The sequence below is a fragment of the Formica exsecta genome, unplaced genomic scaffold, assembly GCF_003651465.1.
Source record: "Formica exsecta isolate Colony F162 unplaced genomic scaffold, ASM365146v1 scaffold826, whole genome shotgun sequence".
Classification (NCBI taxonomy): domain Eukaryota; kingdom Metazoa; phylum Arthropoda; class Insecta; order Hymenoptera; family Formicidae; genus Formica; species Formica exsecta.
In genome coordinates this window covers 1-16,096 of record NW_021853596.1, presented here as the reverse complement: position 1 = coordinate 16,096, position 16,096 = coordinate 1, and the positions used below count along the sequence as shown (strand labels likewise).

The window sequence follows — 16,096 nt, the reverse complement described above, 5'->3', positions numbered from 1 at the left end:
AAACAGGTCAATTTCCAGATGACGATCAATCATTAAAGTGCTACACACTTTGTATAATGAAATCGATGCGAACTGTAAGGAATAAAAGTATCATTATATTTATTATAATTTAATCTAACATTATCAAAAGAGAATTGCTCACATAAATATACTTTTTCTTACAATCAAGTGGAAGAGTGGACGCATAGATGAAGGCATGATGCTTAAACAGCTGGATATAATGATGCCTGTCGAAATGGCAACGCCTCTGAAAGCAGTTACAACTGTGTGCGCTGCACGTCGTAAGTATATTTTTGTAAAACAGGAATCAACACAAAGTTTTAATAAAAAGATATGAGCGCATTCACGAGATAATTACAAAATCAATTTATGTTGTTCTTTTAATTTTGATATAAAAATTAATTTGAAAATTCGAACATTCTATTAATCTCAAATGATTACAAATTGATTTAAGTGTCTTAAGTTGATTGACACAAATGATTTTAAAAAAAGTTAAGAGTTCTTTATGAATTGTTTTTTTTTCTTACAGCTCCTGCTAGCGATGATTGCGAAACAACTTACCAGTTTGTGAAGTGTAGCTATGAAACAGATAAGGATCACTTCTTCTTCCCTTAATCGAAATCGGATGCAGATAATTTTGGAAAAATAATGTGATTACATAAAACGAAAAATTGTGATTGTGTTTTTAGCGATACGTAAACATAAAAGTTAAGAAAAATATACAATATAAAAAATTATAAGATTTATGTAATCATATATGAACAAATAGATTACGACAAGGCGTAATATTAAAATTGTATCTTAGAAAAAAATTATATAATATTATATATGCGTTTATGCATTATTATAATTAACAAGTAGTTTATCAAGTAACATGTGAAGTAGCTGTTAAAATTTTCTGTTGGTCAAAAGCGCTTTAAAAACGACATAAATAGTTGCACAATATCAATATATCTTTGTTTAAAATAATAATTTTCGAAACAAACGACTTTACTCTGCAAGAATACATGCAATTTTCAGAAACTTTCCCCTACTTTTCCCAAAAATTGTAATAAATATACAAAAATTTTAATCAATATAAAATATCAAATTATATACATATACATACACACGCACTTATCAACAATTAATAATTACTAAATATTTAACTATAAGAATAAAACTTGGAATGCATACAAAACGTTGAGCGAAAAAATCAATTATTGTAAAAAATTTCAATTATTGTAAAAAAAATAATAATTACAAATAATAGACAATTAAAATAGAAGATAAAAAATGAATGTTATAACTGCTAAAAAATCTGTAATTAATCTCAAATGTAAACACGTAATTTCTAAGAAAATCTAATCTTTATGTTTTTCTGAGAATCTCGGAAATTTATTTCCTTATGTACCTTGCATTATCCCGAATGCATAATCCCAAGACTGGCATCAATGGCACTTGCACAATGTTATGATCATCTGACCTTTGGAAATGATAATAAGACTCCGGGTTTCACTATTAGCGTTAATATCGCTAATTATGTCAACCAACACAGCAATTTAGACGTATTAAGATATGCCACCTTAAGAAATCTTCAAATTGAGGGTTCTCCCCCTAGGTTTTCATTTCATTTCCGTATATAAAAGTGGACGAATATATTTTGCACGCGATTTGCAAAAGTTTAATCCAGTTTCGGATCCATCCAAGATTCATATCGCGGTAAAAAAAAATCCGACAAATTAACAAAATTAGAAATAACGAATAATTGTAAAGATGAAAGGTGTTGGTGTGAGCTTTTTCATCTCATTCGTGCTAATAGCAAATTTGCAGAATACCGAGAGTGTAAGTTTTATAAAATTTTAAGAGAAATATGCATAATTGCACCAGAGTGAATAAGCTAGAAGAATTTAAAAAATTATATTCACAATATATTATATATTATTATACTTAATATTACAAATTATTAATATTTTTCACACACAACATCAAAAATAAATATATATTGCGTTGTTTTTATTTGTACAATCTACACAATTCAAACAATAATCGGAAAGCAACATTAAAAATTTAATATAAAATTTTTTTTCAATTATATCTCTAAAAGATGAGAATATAAAAAAAATAATGTTTTATTCATGAAACAAATTAAAGCACTTTCTTTCTCAATTTTTATTTTTTTTTTTTTTTTTTTTTTTTTTTTTTTTTTTGATATATAATTTCCCACATATATTATCCAAAATGTTTAAAGAATCACTCTTTTAAACAATGTTGAATTTATTCCAGCAATTAGAAAAAAAGTTTTAAAAAAATATATATGGATATAACTAAATATTAATAAAATTTTATGTCGCCATTTTTAGATTATTTTGTATAAAAAATAAGAAAATAGATTTATTAATGCATTTTTTTATTCAATTTAGAAACTAATTTAGATATTAAGATGTTTCGTATCTTTCCGATTATCATTAGGCCATTTTCATTTACATAGAAAAGAATGTCCTTAGACGAAATTAAAATAGCTCTGCTGCCAGTGAGAGAGGTCTGCATCGAAAGGGTTAGCGTCAATCCAAGTATGTATCAATAAAAGGAACTAATTTTATGTGTGTCTATATTCCATATATGTGTGTCTATATTATAAAACAGATGCAGATTAAAAAAAATAATAAAAATATAAAATGAATATGAAATTGTAGTAATGTATAATAAAACTTCAATATGTATTCGTGCATAGAAATGATTGATGATGCAAACAACGGTAATTTTGTACCCGACCGGAAACTGCAGTGTTATTACAAGTGCTTACTATTGATGACAAAAGTCGTAAGTAAAATTTCAATATTTTATTCTTAACAATCTTTTTATCGTATTCTTAATAACCTTGTTTTTAAATCGATTAACTAAAAAAAGAATACTAAGACAAGACATATTTACAACAAGAATGATTTTATAACTGTTTTAAAAAATACAAAAATATCGATATTTGTTTCTCTAAACCAATAAAATCATTTATACCAGTTCAAATTCAAACAATTTTGAATTTTATGCTAGACAAGCTTATGATCAATTTTAATAAAAAAAAAAAAAATTCTTTTACGCACAAAGAAAAAAACCTGTAGATAATTAGAATCTGTGCTTCCAGGAAAAGAAATAATTTGTTACTCGGCGTGATTTATTCATTGACGATCTTAAAAATAATTCGAGAGATCTAGAGGAATATAATTTATGTTTGTTTTATTTCCAGATGAAAAATGACCAGATAATAGAGAAGGCACTTCACAATATCGTGCAGTTCATGTTAAATGAAGATCTTGCGAGTCCTGTTGAGAACGCAATAAAACATTGTCAACCGATCAGTAAGCAGAACACTCGCATACACACATACACACACATACATACATACACGCACAAAATTATTTATATAAAATATTTTTAAATAAATGCAACTATATTTTAAAATGTCTTAAATATCAATAAGTTCTCTCATAATGTATCTAATGTTGCTATTTTTTTTATTTACAGTGTCGAAGTCGATAGATGGATGTGAATTAGCATACGAAACGGTTAAGTGCTTCTACGATTCTAATTCGGTAATATTTACAATTAGATAATCATTGCATATATCTTTTCATAACAACATGATAAAGATAGCGATTCTAAATATTAAGCAAGAAAAAATGAGATACGAAAAAAATTTTTATTATAAATTTTTATTTCATTTACGATTTATACGAAAATCTCTTTTCTTGAGATTAAATACGTATGAGAAACATCTTTTTAAATAGGAAAGAAAATCTTCTTTTAACCTTCAAATAAAATTTTTAAGTATAAAACAGTATAAAAACTTTATTTTATTTTCTTTTTATATATAATATATCTCCTAGAAGAAAGAATCATTTCCTATTATTTTTTAATTTAAAAAAAATGAAGCACGTCTAAGCAATGAAACTTAAATTTAATGGTTTAAACTGAACTTTACAATCACCATAAAAAGGCGCTTTTTACTGAAGAATGAAAAGAAGCACTGTATATTTTGTGCGCGATGGTTTCTTAAACTTTGCTAATAGTAATTAATATGCATATACTATATATATAATATGAAACACGCGCTAATGCATAATCAAATGTCTAATCAAATTTTTTAATAATAAATCAAATTAAAGTCAATTTCTTAAATAGAATTAAATAGATTAATGGCAATATAATAAACAATTAATAAGTTTGCCGCGTTAACCATTATAACATAATGGTATTGTAGACGTCATCAATCTCATTAATTGTTCATTATACTCCATTACACCATTCAATACATCATTTAAATTCAAAAACCCTTGTTATTAGCTAACAAATATTCACGGTAGTCTGGTATACATCGATATTTTAATGAGATAACAATATGTGTTTATGTATTATCATTATATTTACGACAGAGCTCAGTTCAAACTTTTTAAATTTTGACTTTGTGTTTTGATTTATCTTTTTTAGTATAAAAATTAAAGAAAATTGCCACACAATATACGAAAAAATATCCTGTCTGCATCTTATAAATTAATATTATATGAAAATTATTCTTACTTGTATATTTAGGATTTATATATAAAAATATAAAATTCTTCTTTCAGAATCAAATATACAACATATCCGTGTAAAGTAAAATTTTTTTAAATCTCTTTTTAGAATGCTCAAAAAATTCGTTTTTACAGCTCATCCTTTTCCCGTGATGATATCTCTCTCGATTCTCCAGCGCATTTGGATAATTCTGGAAACAATTTTGGCTCAGCTAGTCAAAGTAACAGGAGGACTCCATTACAGCAGAGTATGCATTGCATATTGAAAAACTTCCAAAATCGAAAGAAATTATTCCAAATGTATCCAATGTATATTAATTAAATAAATCTTGCGTCATAATATGTATTCATTTTTTATATACTTTTCAACCGTTTCTCGAGAAAATATTTAAAATCATATTTTATACTTAATTCAGACATTATACTTTAGTACGTGCAGTTTAATTCAGTAACAGAAATATTCAAATATGATATTTCAAAGTATATATAGATTTCAATAAGATGAAAAAGCTCACTTAAATACAAACACATTGAACACTATTAATGCAGCCGATTGTGCGTACGTGCAGCATGCAATGTTATAAAAATAATCTGAACTTGACTGTTGATCATTATCGAACATGCATTGCCACATCAATTATCGTCTGTTTCTGTTTAAACATACGACTAATCATACGTATTTCTCTCTCATGATATGGTAAAGGTCAAAAAAACATTCTCCTCGAATAAGTATTTTCCTATATTCTCCCACCACTTGAGCGAATGCGTCGAAATCTCAAGGCTTGTTTTTTCTAGCGAGGAAGTTTCAAAACTTTTTGGTGTTAGGTCGTCTTTACTCGCTCTTGCTCGTTCTTGGTGAGTCGTCAGCAAATTTAAAGACAGTCCGATAATATTACAATTGGGCTAACAAGACTTTATGGGGGACTCGTAATCTATTCTCTTATAAACGATCTTTATCGTATTGGTTTCACAATCTAAGCTATAAATACCGCTCACTACGTGGACACATCGCACTGCAAGGAAAAACGTCTGTCGTGAGAAAAGATAAAATTAAGTGAGTTTCTCAGAATATTCAAAGATTAGCAGAATGAAGATTTTCGTGCTCGTCGCGTGTGTACTGACCATTGCTGTGAGTAAAAAGTCAATCAATAAAACATTCATATTTCAATAACAATCGGATATTTAAACAATAAAGTGTACTTCTACGTCATTTTTAAATATTGAATAAAATCATAATAATATTTGATAAAAAATCGTCTTTAACAGATGTATTTAACAAGTATAATTTTTCATGATTGTTTATTTTTTTTAGTATTTGAAAGATGTTAAATATTTTTTATATTTAATTTTTTTTTTGAATTCAATATATATTTTATAATATAATATATTTAATTAAAAAGCTAATTTGTTAAGTATTAATTATTTTAGAGACTAAAAATATATGTATATTTTTATCACAAAAAACTATCTTTTTTTAAAACGTTCTTTTATATTATATAAATTCTTCTCAAACTTATATATATTTTTTTATAATTTGGACTATATATAAAATTCGTATACGGCCGAAAAATATCTCGCTTCTATTTTAATTTCCTAAATCAATTCGTGAATGACGATTCTGATAGCAATATTGTTATCGAAAGTATTATGCAACATTAAATCTATTAATATAACACAATTCTATTTAACTATTTCTCAAAATAAATTTACTTATTTTTATACTAGAAATTAAATTAATTTTTCTTTATATTTTCTTCCAAGGCTATGATCTATGCTGATGACGTCGAAACAGGACAGAACTTCGGCCAAGATCTCATAACATGTGCCGCCGAATTAAATTTGCCCCGTAAGTGTAAAATATTACGATCAAATAATAACATATGCTTAGCGGATACGAAATATTTATCGCATCTATCGCGAATAAGATTGGAAATCGAATTCATAGTTTCAAAATCGTTTCAATTAATTATAAAGACTTCTAAAATAAAGTTTTAATTATTTTTCTGTTTAAATCCAGAGTTGCGTTTTATTCAAAACAGAACTTATCTAAAAAAAAACAAATTTTTCTCCCCAGTCTATTAAAAAATGAAAGATAAAAATTAATGTGACGTTCATTATTTCATCAAGATATGTATTCATGTTAGGTAGAACTAAACAAAAAATGTATGTATTATTCATTCTAAAGATAAACTTTATTTTTTATGTAGTAATCACAAAATTACTTTCTATATTTTAAAATATTTTATTGCGTTGTCCGAAGATTAAGTTCACAAATATTTTTTCCTATCGTGATAATAGATTAGACAATAGAAATGAGATAAGAATGTGCCTGTTATTTCTTAATAATATTTTAAAAACGTAAAAAATTGATATATTGAAATATTTAAAGAAGAAATTATATCAGTATAGTTCTAGAAATTAGATTAAACACCATAGAAAATACCAATTATGTTTCAGATTCTACTTAGGTAAACTCATATTTACCTAAAACATTAGTCTAATATATTCCTCATTTATGTAATGAGTAGTTATTACAAAAAACTCTTAATCGTCAGATTATGTATTAAATCGCATATTATCACATCTATGTGATTTATATGATTTTGTGTTTTTTAGAAGAACTCAATGTCCACGTGATCAAGTGTATGTTTGAAAAAAATTCCTTGGTATGTATATTTATATGCATAGAAAAATTAATTCCGAATTAATCATAAGAATTATCAAATCAATATTAAATGACAGCTATATATAAGACTATCGATTCTTAAAATAATAAAAAATAGTAATTATAAAAATTATTAAGCATTAGCCTGTTTTAATCATTAGCAAAATATTAATAAAATTTAAATAACACGTTCCAATCGTAGAGATTACATTTAATGTAAGAGGTAATAAGAAAAAATTGTTTCTTCCTTGAAATAATTAAAGGAAAATTAATACTCAAATCCAGAGAATAGTGCATTTTAATACATACATCTTAAATGTTTTGTGTGATTTTAAATAATCAAATATTATTTTTTTTAATGTGTTTCTCTGAAAAATAGATATTAAGTTTTACATTATAGATTTTAAATATTAGTATTAAATTATTTATTATAGATCGCACTATACATATATATTGATTCTAGATCGACGAACAAGGTATGCTGAAAAAGGATGAGATTTTAAGATATTTCGGTAATATCTCTCCCAATCAACAACAGTTACAGCAAATTGCCTCTTGTATTGATTACGGTAATATCAGATATATACACATATTTTATTTTAATTTTCATATTCTTTATCTATGGACAGGGTGAATCACTAAAGGAGTTACAGGCTAATATTTTTGAAACTAAACAAGATATGAAATTGTTATTTTCCTGCGACTGTTTGGTATCAAAGCGGACATTCGACGTAAGAATGGAACTTCGCACTGCAGTTACAGTCGCTAGAAAATAAGGATTTCATATCTTCTTCAGTTTCAGAAATATTAGCCTGTAACATCTTTAGTGAGAGAGATTCATCCTATATATAAATATCTTTACAAAATTCTTCATATACATATACATAATATTATAATTCAATTATTTTATTATTTATCTTATTATGATTTAAACATTTGATATATTTATAACTATTTTAATATTATACACACATACATACATACGTATATATATGTATATATATGTATATATATGTGTATATATATATATATATATGCTGTAAAATAATATTGGGGAGCGTAAAATGAGAACTTTTTATTTAAAGCAGTATTTTCCCATAACTATTATTTTTCTATATATATTAGATATAGCTGCATATACACATTATATAATTATTATAGCTATTTTATATACGGATATATTTTTTTCTATGATAATTTGTATGACAGTTTCTTCTGTTTGAACTAGTTTGTTTAGTATTTTGTAAGTATTGATAGCTTCAATAGTATGCATTGTATTCCTACAAGGGTTTTCTTATCGTTGCTTTCTTCACCTCGTGTCTCCGCTATTAAAAAAAAATGTCCGTTAATATCTTACATATTAACGTATAATTTTAATATATATCACATTAGCACATTAAAGATTTAATATAATAATATGTGTAAATATATGTGATGCAAATGATTACATTAAATCTTTAAATATCTTTAATTTATATATATATATATATATATATATATATATATATATATATATATATATATATATATATATATATATATATATATATATATATATATATATATATATATATATATATATATATATATATATATATATATATATATATATATATATATATATATATATATATGTATATATATATATATATATATATATATATATATATATATATATATAAATTAAAGATATTTAAAGATTTAATGTAATCATTTGCATCACATATATTTACACATATTATTATATTAAATCTTTAATGTGCTAATGTGATATATATTAAAATTATACGTTAATATGTAAGATATTAACGGACATTTTTTTTTAATAGCGGAGACACGAGGTGAAGAAAGCAACGATAAGAAAACCCTTGTAGGAATACAATGCATACTATTGAAGCTATCAATACTTACAAAATACTAAACAAACTAGTTCAAACAGAAGAAACTGTCATACAAATTATCATAGAAAAAAATATATCCGTATATAAAATAGCTATAATAATTATATAATGTGTATATGCAGCTATATCTAATATATATAGAAAAATAATAGTTATGGGAAAATACTGCTTTAAATAAAAAGTTCTCATTTTACGCTCCCCAATATTATTTTACAGCACCAAACTTTCAATACATACACTCGTTTTAATATAACTATTTATCAAATTATTCCACAATTTTAAAGCACTTATAAAATTTCTTGTAACAATAAGATAATTTCTAACATTTTCTTACATCTTTCTAGAATTCACAAATATCTCATTTTTACAGTTTGCCTTTTTTCAATATTTTTCTCGCTTCTTTAGCGTGTTTGAATAATTTTAGAAACAATTTTATGATAAATGAATAATTCTAGGAACAATTTAGGGTTATCTTATCGAAATTACTAGAGAAGCGTTGCAGCAAAATATACAATGCGTATTTGCTACATTTGCCATTGAATTCCGAAATCGATTGAAATTATCAGAAATACATCAAATACATATTAATTAAGCAATATATAATGCATTATAATACATCTCCACTCTTCATTCTCCTTTCAACCTTTTTCTCGAGAAAGTACTTGGATCATACTTTATCTTGATTCATAAACATTATATTTTATTACGCCCAGTTTCGTGACCTACTTTAATTTAATAACGAAAATATCCATGATACTTCGAAGTATATACATATACATTTAATACAATAAAAAATGTTGCATACAATCACAATGGCATTAATGTAATTGTAGTCGATTGCGCATTTTTGTGCTAGCTAATGCAGCGCGTTATTACATGTATCTGTAACTGGATTTGATTACATCATTATCGAACGTGCATATCACCACATTTATTATCATCATGTCCTGCTTAAACATGCGACTAATCACACGTATTCCTTTCAACAGTCTAACAATCGGACTAACAATTTTTCATTAATCACATGTATTTCTTTTATCAGGCCATCACAATTGGACCAACAATTTTTAACTCATCCTTATAAATACTGTTAGCGACGTCGATACACTGCAATGTAAGGAAGAAAACCTTTGCGAAAATCGAATTTGTGAACCTCAAAGTACTCGAAGAATAACAGGATGAAGACTTTCGTGCTCATCACATACGTACTGACCGTTACCGTGAGTAAAAAACAACGAGTAAAATATTCATGATATTTCAAATTAGATATTTCAATAACAGACCATATTTTTCTATATCATTCTTAAATATTGTACAAAATCGTAATAATATTTATTAAACGTCTTAAATAAATGTTTAATTATCGTAATAATATTGCATAATTCTTCGTTTTCCATATTTAATATTTAAAATCACAAAAATATTTATATTTTTTTCTGATTTGATATTTTATAATATAATAAATTAATTTGTTAAATAATTATTTTAAAAACTGAAATACTTATATTTATTAAACAATTATCTTTTTCTAAAGCCTTTTTTATATAGATTCTTCTCAAACTTATGTATATTCATTTGTAATTTGAGTTATGTATAAAATACAAATATGACTAACAATAAGAACTATCTCGCTTCCGTTTTGATCTTTTCGTTAATCAATCTAATCGTTAATCGCAATTATACTTAATTACTTCTTAAAATAAAATTATTTCTTTATATTGGACTTTAATTGATTTTCTTTTACATTTTTTTCTAGGCTATGGTCTATACTACTGACGTCCAAAAAGTACGGATATTCTATTCGGCGATGGCAAGCTGTGCTAACCAATTGCGTTTGCTCAGTGAGTATTGCATATTACAATTTAATATTAACATATGCTAAGCGGATGAAAAAAATGTGTCGGATCTATTGAATGAGATTAAAAATTAAATTACTCAGTTGTAAAATTGTTTTAATTAATCATGAAAATGACTAAAAAGTTTTTTAATTATCAACCAAATAAATTAAACAATCAAAATATAGAATGCACGAAATATGTGTGTTTAAAATTTACATATACTATTGATCTCGTTTTTAAAACCTCTAAGAGTGATCCATCTCAATCACTAATTCATTTAATTCCTAATTATTGTAAATGTCGAAAGACTAAAAAAAAATAATGTCGTGTGCCGTTACTCCAATGTAGTACAAATATTTATCGTGTCGGAAAAGATTTCGATCGATATCCTGATGATATTTTAATTTAATAGAACAATTTCTAGAGTGCTTCTGATTGTGAAAAACCAATTGTTGCAATAACTGTACAAGCGCAAAAAAAAAGGTACTTTGAAAAGGATATAACGTTAATTTACATGAATAATATGTATTCGAATTTACATAAATTTCATTTACGAACACATAATTGTTACAGATTATGTATCAAATAATATATGCATATATTATTTATTATAACTTATATGTTTTGCAGATCAACCCAGTCCTGATGTGCTTGAATGTATATTGCATCGATTTGGCTTGGTATGTATATTTATACATAAGAAAATTATTTTTCAATTAATCAAAAAAAAGTCAAATCAACATTAAATAATAATTAAAGCAGTTAAATTTCAAAATAATGAAAAACAACAATTATGCAATTTATTAGCCTTAATTATTAGCATAAAATTATCATTATTTCCTGTTTGATCTTTATCATTAAAGATCTTTAACATTTAAATAACACGTTCCAATCGCAGAGATTGACGTAATGGATAACAAGAAAAAATTATTTGTCCTATATATGTATAATTAAAGAAAAATATGTATAATTAAAGTAAAATATGTAGAAAAATTAATTCTCAAGTCTCACGAAAATAGCACATTTTAATACAATTACATACAATTTTTATAATTTTTGTGTAATCATAGATTTCCATTTTTTTTATTTTTCTGCGTTAAATCAATATCAAAATTTTTTTAAATGCGTATTACGTGCACGTCATTCATTTTTTTATGTTTAAATATAGATCATATTAAGTTACTTATTGTAAATCGGACTATATATATATCTTATTGGTCGTAGATCGACGAGCTGGGTATGCTAAACAAGTATGCGACTTCAAGATATTTAGAGGATCTCATCTCCGATCCGAACAAATTGTGGCAAGCGCGATACCAACTGGAGTCTTGTTTCAATCATGGTAATTAACATTGTATATATATATCATATATATATAATGTTATTATTCAATTATCTTTTATTTTTTATTATTTAAACATTTCATATATTTACAATTATTTTAATATTATTAATATATTGTATACATATATACACATAAACATATATTTAACTTATAAATACAGAGAAGTATATAATATATTACTTTATATATCATATTAATTATTATATTATAATTTTTAATGTGTTAATGTAGCATACATTACATTTGTAATAACTTGTGAGATAAAACATGATAGAACTTTGTTTCTGCAATTTCAGGAAATGTACCTGAAAATAACAACCATGAGAATACAATGAGAATCATAAAATGCGCAGCACCAGTGGTAGGGTTGATTGACTAACTGTCATAGAAGAAAAGCTATATCAATATAACTATGTAATATTTATAAAAATAGCAATTATGTGGAAATCTCGCATTTCAAATAAAATTTTCATTTTGCGTTATTGTATGTTGTTGCTTATGTTCATATCAAGCTTAAAAATAAAAAAAACTTCTTATAAAAACTTTTTAACTAATTCAAACGGTCAAAACATTCTTTTATGTTTTTATTAATTACATAATTTATAAAAAAAAATATATAAATCCGTTTTCTTATGGAATAATTACAAAATATTGTTTAAGGCATTTTTATTGTTAGAAAAAAATTAGATGCATTGTTTATCATAGATTTCGTATTCCAAACCACTTCTATTTCTAATCACAATAAACTATTATTCAAATAATAAATTTAAAATATAAAAATTGTATTTTTTATGGAAAGAACGAATCGCGAGGACTTCGCTATATCGCATGATATTCAAGCAACAATTATCATGTATAAAGTACATCAGTGTTGAATACCGATAACGTGGACATCCCGTATCAATTCAATCTAATAGTTCAATCGATTTAATAATCCAAGATTAAAAAAATACTTATGCATAATATGCATCACTATATATTCGGAGAAAATATAAGAAAAATACAATTTTACGTCTGTGCACATAACTGTGCAAACAATTTTATGTCAGTTCCACTATCTTTTTCAAATTACAGAAATCTACTATAATGATAGCTATTTTGCAAATAATCGAGCAAAAACTAATGCAGTAATTAAGCATCAAGCAAACTTACGCGCTGCTAATCCGAACAACGCACGATCCAATATTAAAAACGAACTCACTTTAACAATCTTTTTACAAAAAGATTAATAGAAAATGCAAAGTATATATTGCGTCATTAAGGACATTATGTCACATATCATCTTCTAATTGTAAATATAAATACATAGTTAAAGTATCATAATTATATAAAATCGTATATATTCTCAATATAAAATTTATATGATATCTCAATGCCTTGAAATCGATTTATTTTCAGCATTTATATTTTATTTATTATTACGTAGTATTAAGATCCAAAAAGCAAGAGAAACCACAAAGTTATAAAAAGCCATAAAGCTATAAAGCTAGTCGATCCTAATAAACGAAGAAAATTTGTTTTTATTATTCTACGTAACATTTGTGTAATATTACTATAATAGCAACACAGAGGGAGATTCTGTACTTTAAACATTAATAATTTTCATTTCATTTTATGTTAATGCATTTACTATCTTTTTCAAATTACAGAAATCTACTATAATGATAGCTATTTTGCAAATAATCGAGCAAAAACTAATGCAGTAATTAAGCATCAAGCAAACTTACGCGCTGCTAATCCGAACAACGCACGATCCAATATTAAAAACAAACTCACTTTAACAATCTTTTTACAAAAAGATTAATAGAAAATGCAAAGTATATATTGCGTCATTAAGGACATTATGTCACATATCATCTTCTAATTGTAAATATAAATACATAGTTAAAGTATCATAATTATATAAAATCGTATATATTCTCAATATAAAATTTATATGATATCTCAATGCCTTGAAATCGATTTATTTTCAGCATTTATATTTTATTTATTATTACGTAGTATTAAGATCCAAAAAGCAAGAGAAACCACAAAGTTATAAAAAGCCATAAAGCTATAAAGCTAGTCGATCCTAATAAACGAAGAAAATTTGTTTTTATTATTCTACGTAACATTTGTGTAATATTACTATAATAGCAACACAGAGGGAGATTCTGTGCTTTAAACATTAATAATTTTCATTTCATTTTATGTTAATGCATTTTTAGGAATTCTAAATAAAGATTCTTTGTCTTTTAACTTGTAACTGTCTTCTATCTATTATTCTCAATAAAATATAAGATACTTAATCTTCTCTTTTAGAATATTATCAAAATATCTTAGCTTTATTCTTAATTTCATAATAGATATAATTAAAATATTGTAAAAATAATATTTTTATGAAAAAAGAACAACTTTAGTGGTTCCTGAATTTCCAATTTTCAACATTTTTGCTACATTTTTTAATATTTAACTTCTCAAATATACTATTTCAAACGATTAGAGAATCACTCTTCTGACAAGAACAATATTAAATTTATGCCACATAAATACCAACAATTAAAAAAAAATTAAAATAAATATATAATAATTAAAAACTTTATAATAGACCAGACATAGCACGCATATTTGACGAATATTTAAAGTTATTTTTCTCAAAAACGAAGTCTCGTATAAAAAAAATATTATTCTACATTTTCGACTTATTTTTTTCATACAGAATCACCTCTTTCTTGCTTTGTATCATCAGTTCCGAGACACCCTATACATAATATAATGTATTATTAAAACATATTAAATACATAATATTATTAAAATTGCATAGTGCCCATGTATTGAAACCAATTTATTTTCCATTTCTATTTATTATAATTAAAGCGTATCAAAGCCTAAAAAACAACAACGAAAAGAACCATGAAGGTTATAACATGTAGATTGCAGATAGTAAATCAAGTCGACAAGCCTCAACAGAAATATGTTTTTTTTCTGCGTAATATTTGTGAAATGTATTATAGCGGTGCAGAGATTCTGTGGTTTAAATATCAATCACTCTCATTTCATTTCACGGTCTAATGCATTTTTAGAGATTTTAAATGAAGGTTCTTTGTCTCTTATAAATTATTACTTTTATATTAATAATTCAATAAAATGTAAAACTTAACTCTTTTAGGATATTATCAAAATATCCTGGCTTTTATTTCTTAATTATATGATATATATAAAATCGAGTTTTTGTTTTTAAAAGCCGAAACTCTCTCTCTCTCTCTCTCTCTCTCTCTCTCTCTCTCTCTCTCTACAATTAACAAAACACATACATATAACAAACATCATAAATTTTCCCAAAATGTCATCAAAAATGATGAGGAAATTATCGCAGCATGGCGCATACCCTATGCGTTCATAAGATCACTTGTGCAGAATGTTTCCTATTTTATATGTGAGATATTATCATTGTGTAAATGCATTATGCATATATGCAATATGATTATTCTTGTTTTTGTATGCAACGTTTTAATACGCAATAGTTTCTCTGCGCAAAAGTACATCCGTATTTCATTACTTGTGTATAATAAGACTTATAAGCAATTGTTGTTTTACATGCAATTGAAATGATCGATAATCTAGATTGTCAGTGAAACAATGTGGGCAAATGACTCTGTTGGCAATCAAGATTTTTTATAGACAAACAAAAATGATTCATCTTTTCGTTTAAAAAATAAATTGTATTACAAAATAATTATATATAAATGTATGAATAATAAATTGTTATAATTCTTGTAAATAATAATAACAGTAAAAAATCGTAATATATAAAATCATTC

At 25.1% G+C, this 16,096-nt stretch overlaps 4 protein-coding genes across 5 annotated transcripts in view; all 4 read left to right on the top strand.

The window, feature by feature from the left end:
• LOC115244624 (general odorant-binding protein 19a-like) overlaps nucleotides 1-1,173 on the top strand; it is a 4,203-nt gene extending 3,030 nt beyond the window's left edge. Inside the window, exons 4-6 of the mRNA XM_029822425.1 lie at nucleotides 1-74; nucleotides 170-281; nucleotides 530-1,173. The exon at nucleotides 1-74 is cut by the window's left edge and continues 2 nt beyond it. Coding sequence (XP_029678285.1) covers nucleotides 1-74; nucleotides 170-281; nucleotides 530-615 — 272 coding nt within the window. The 3' untranslated portion in view covers nucleotides 616-1,173. The remainder of the gene's footprint in view (nucleotides 75-169; nucleotides 282-529) is intronic.
• A 124-nt stretch (nucleotides 1,174-1,297) lies between these two features.
• Nucleotides 1,298-4,890, top strand: LOC115244623 (general odorant-binding protein 69a-like). Of its 2 annotated transcripts, none has more exons than XM_029822423.1 (6): nucleotides 1,298-1,824; nucleotides 2,471-2,552; nucleotides 2,714-2,802; nucleotides 3,224-3,335; nucleotides 3,502-3,569; nucleotides 4,683-4,890. In XM_029822423.1, the coding sequence occupies exons 1-6, from the start codon at nucleotides 1,756-1,758 to the stop codon at nucleotides 4,698-4,700; spliced, it is 438 nt and encodes a 145-aa protein (XP_029678283.1). In that variant the 5' UTR covers nucleotides 1,298-1,755; the 3' UTR covers nucleotides 4,701-4,890. The 2 variants fall into 2 exon arrangements, with proteins under 2 accessions (XP_029678283.1, XP_029678284.1); XM_029822424.1 differs by having other exon boundaries at nucleotides 1,755-1,824; nucleotides 2,452-2,552.
• Nucleotides 4,891-5,321: 431 nt separating this feature from the next.
• On the top strand, nucleotides 5,322-9,306 carry LOC115244626. Its single transcript, XM_029822427.1, has 5 exons — nucleotides 5,322-5,676; nucleotides 6,309-6,393; nucleotides 7,164-7,213; nucleotides 7,676-7,781; nucleotides 9,042-9,306. Exons 1-5 carry the CDS (start codon nucleotides 5,635-5,637, stop codon nucleotides 9,131-9,133), a joined length of 375 nt encoding a protein of 124 aa, XP_029678287.1. The 5' UTR covers nucleotides 5,322-5,634; the 3' UTR covers nucleotides 9,134-9,306.
• Nucleotides 9,307-9,709: 403 nt separating this feature from the next.
• On the top strand, nucleotides 9,710-13,652 carry LOC115244625. The gene is made up of 5 exons (XM_029822426.1): nucleotides 9,710-10,333; nucleotides 10,870-10,954; nucleotides 11,582-11,631; nucleotides 12,176-12,293; nucleotides 12,593-13,652. The coding sequence occupies exons 1-5, from the start codon at nucleotides 10,292-10,294 to the stop codon at nucleotides 12,673-12,675; spliced, it is 378 nt and encodes a 125-aa protein (XP_029678286.1). The 5' UTR covers nucleotides 9,710-10,291; the 3' UTR covers nucleotides 12,676-13,652.
• Nucleotides 13,653-16,096: the final 2,444 nt, after the last annotated feature.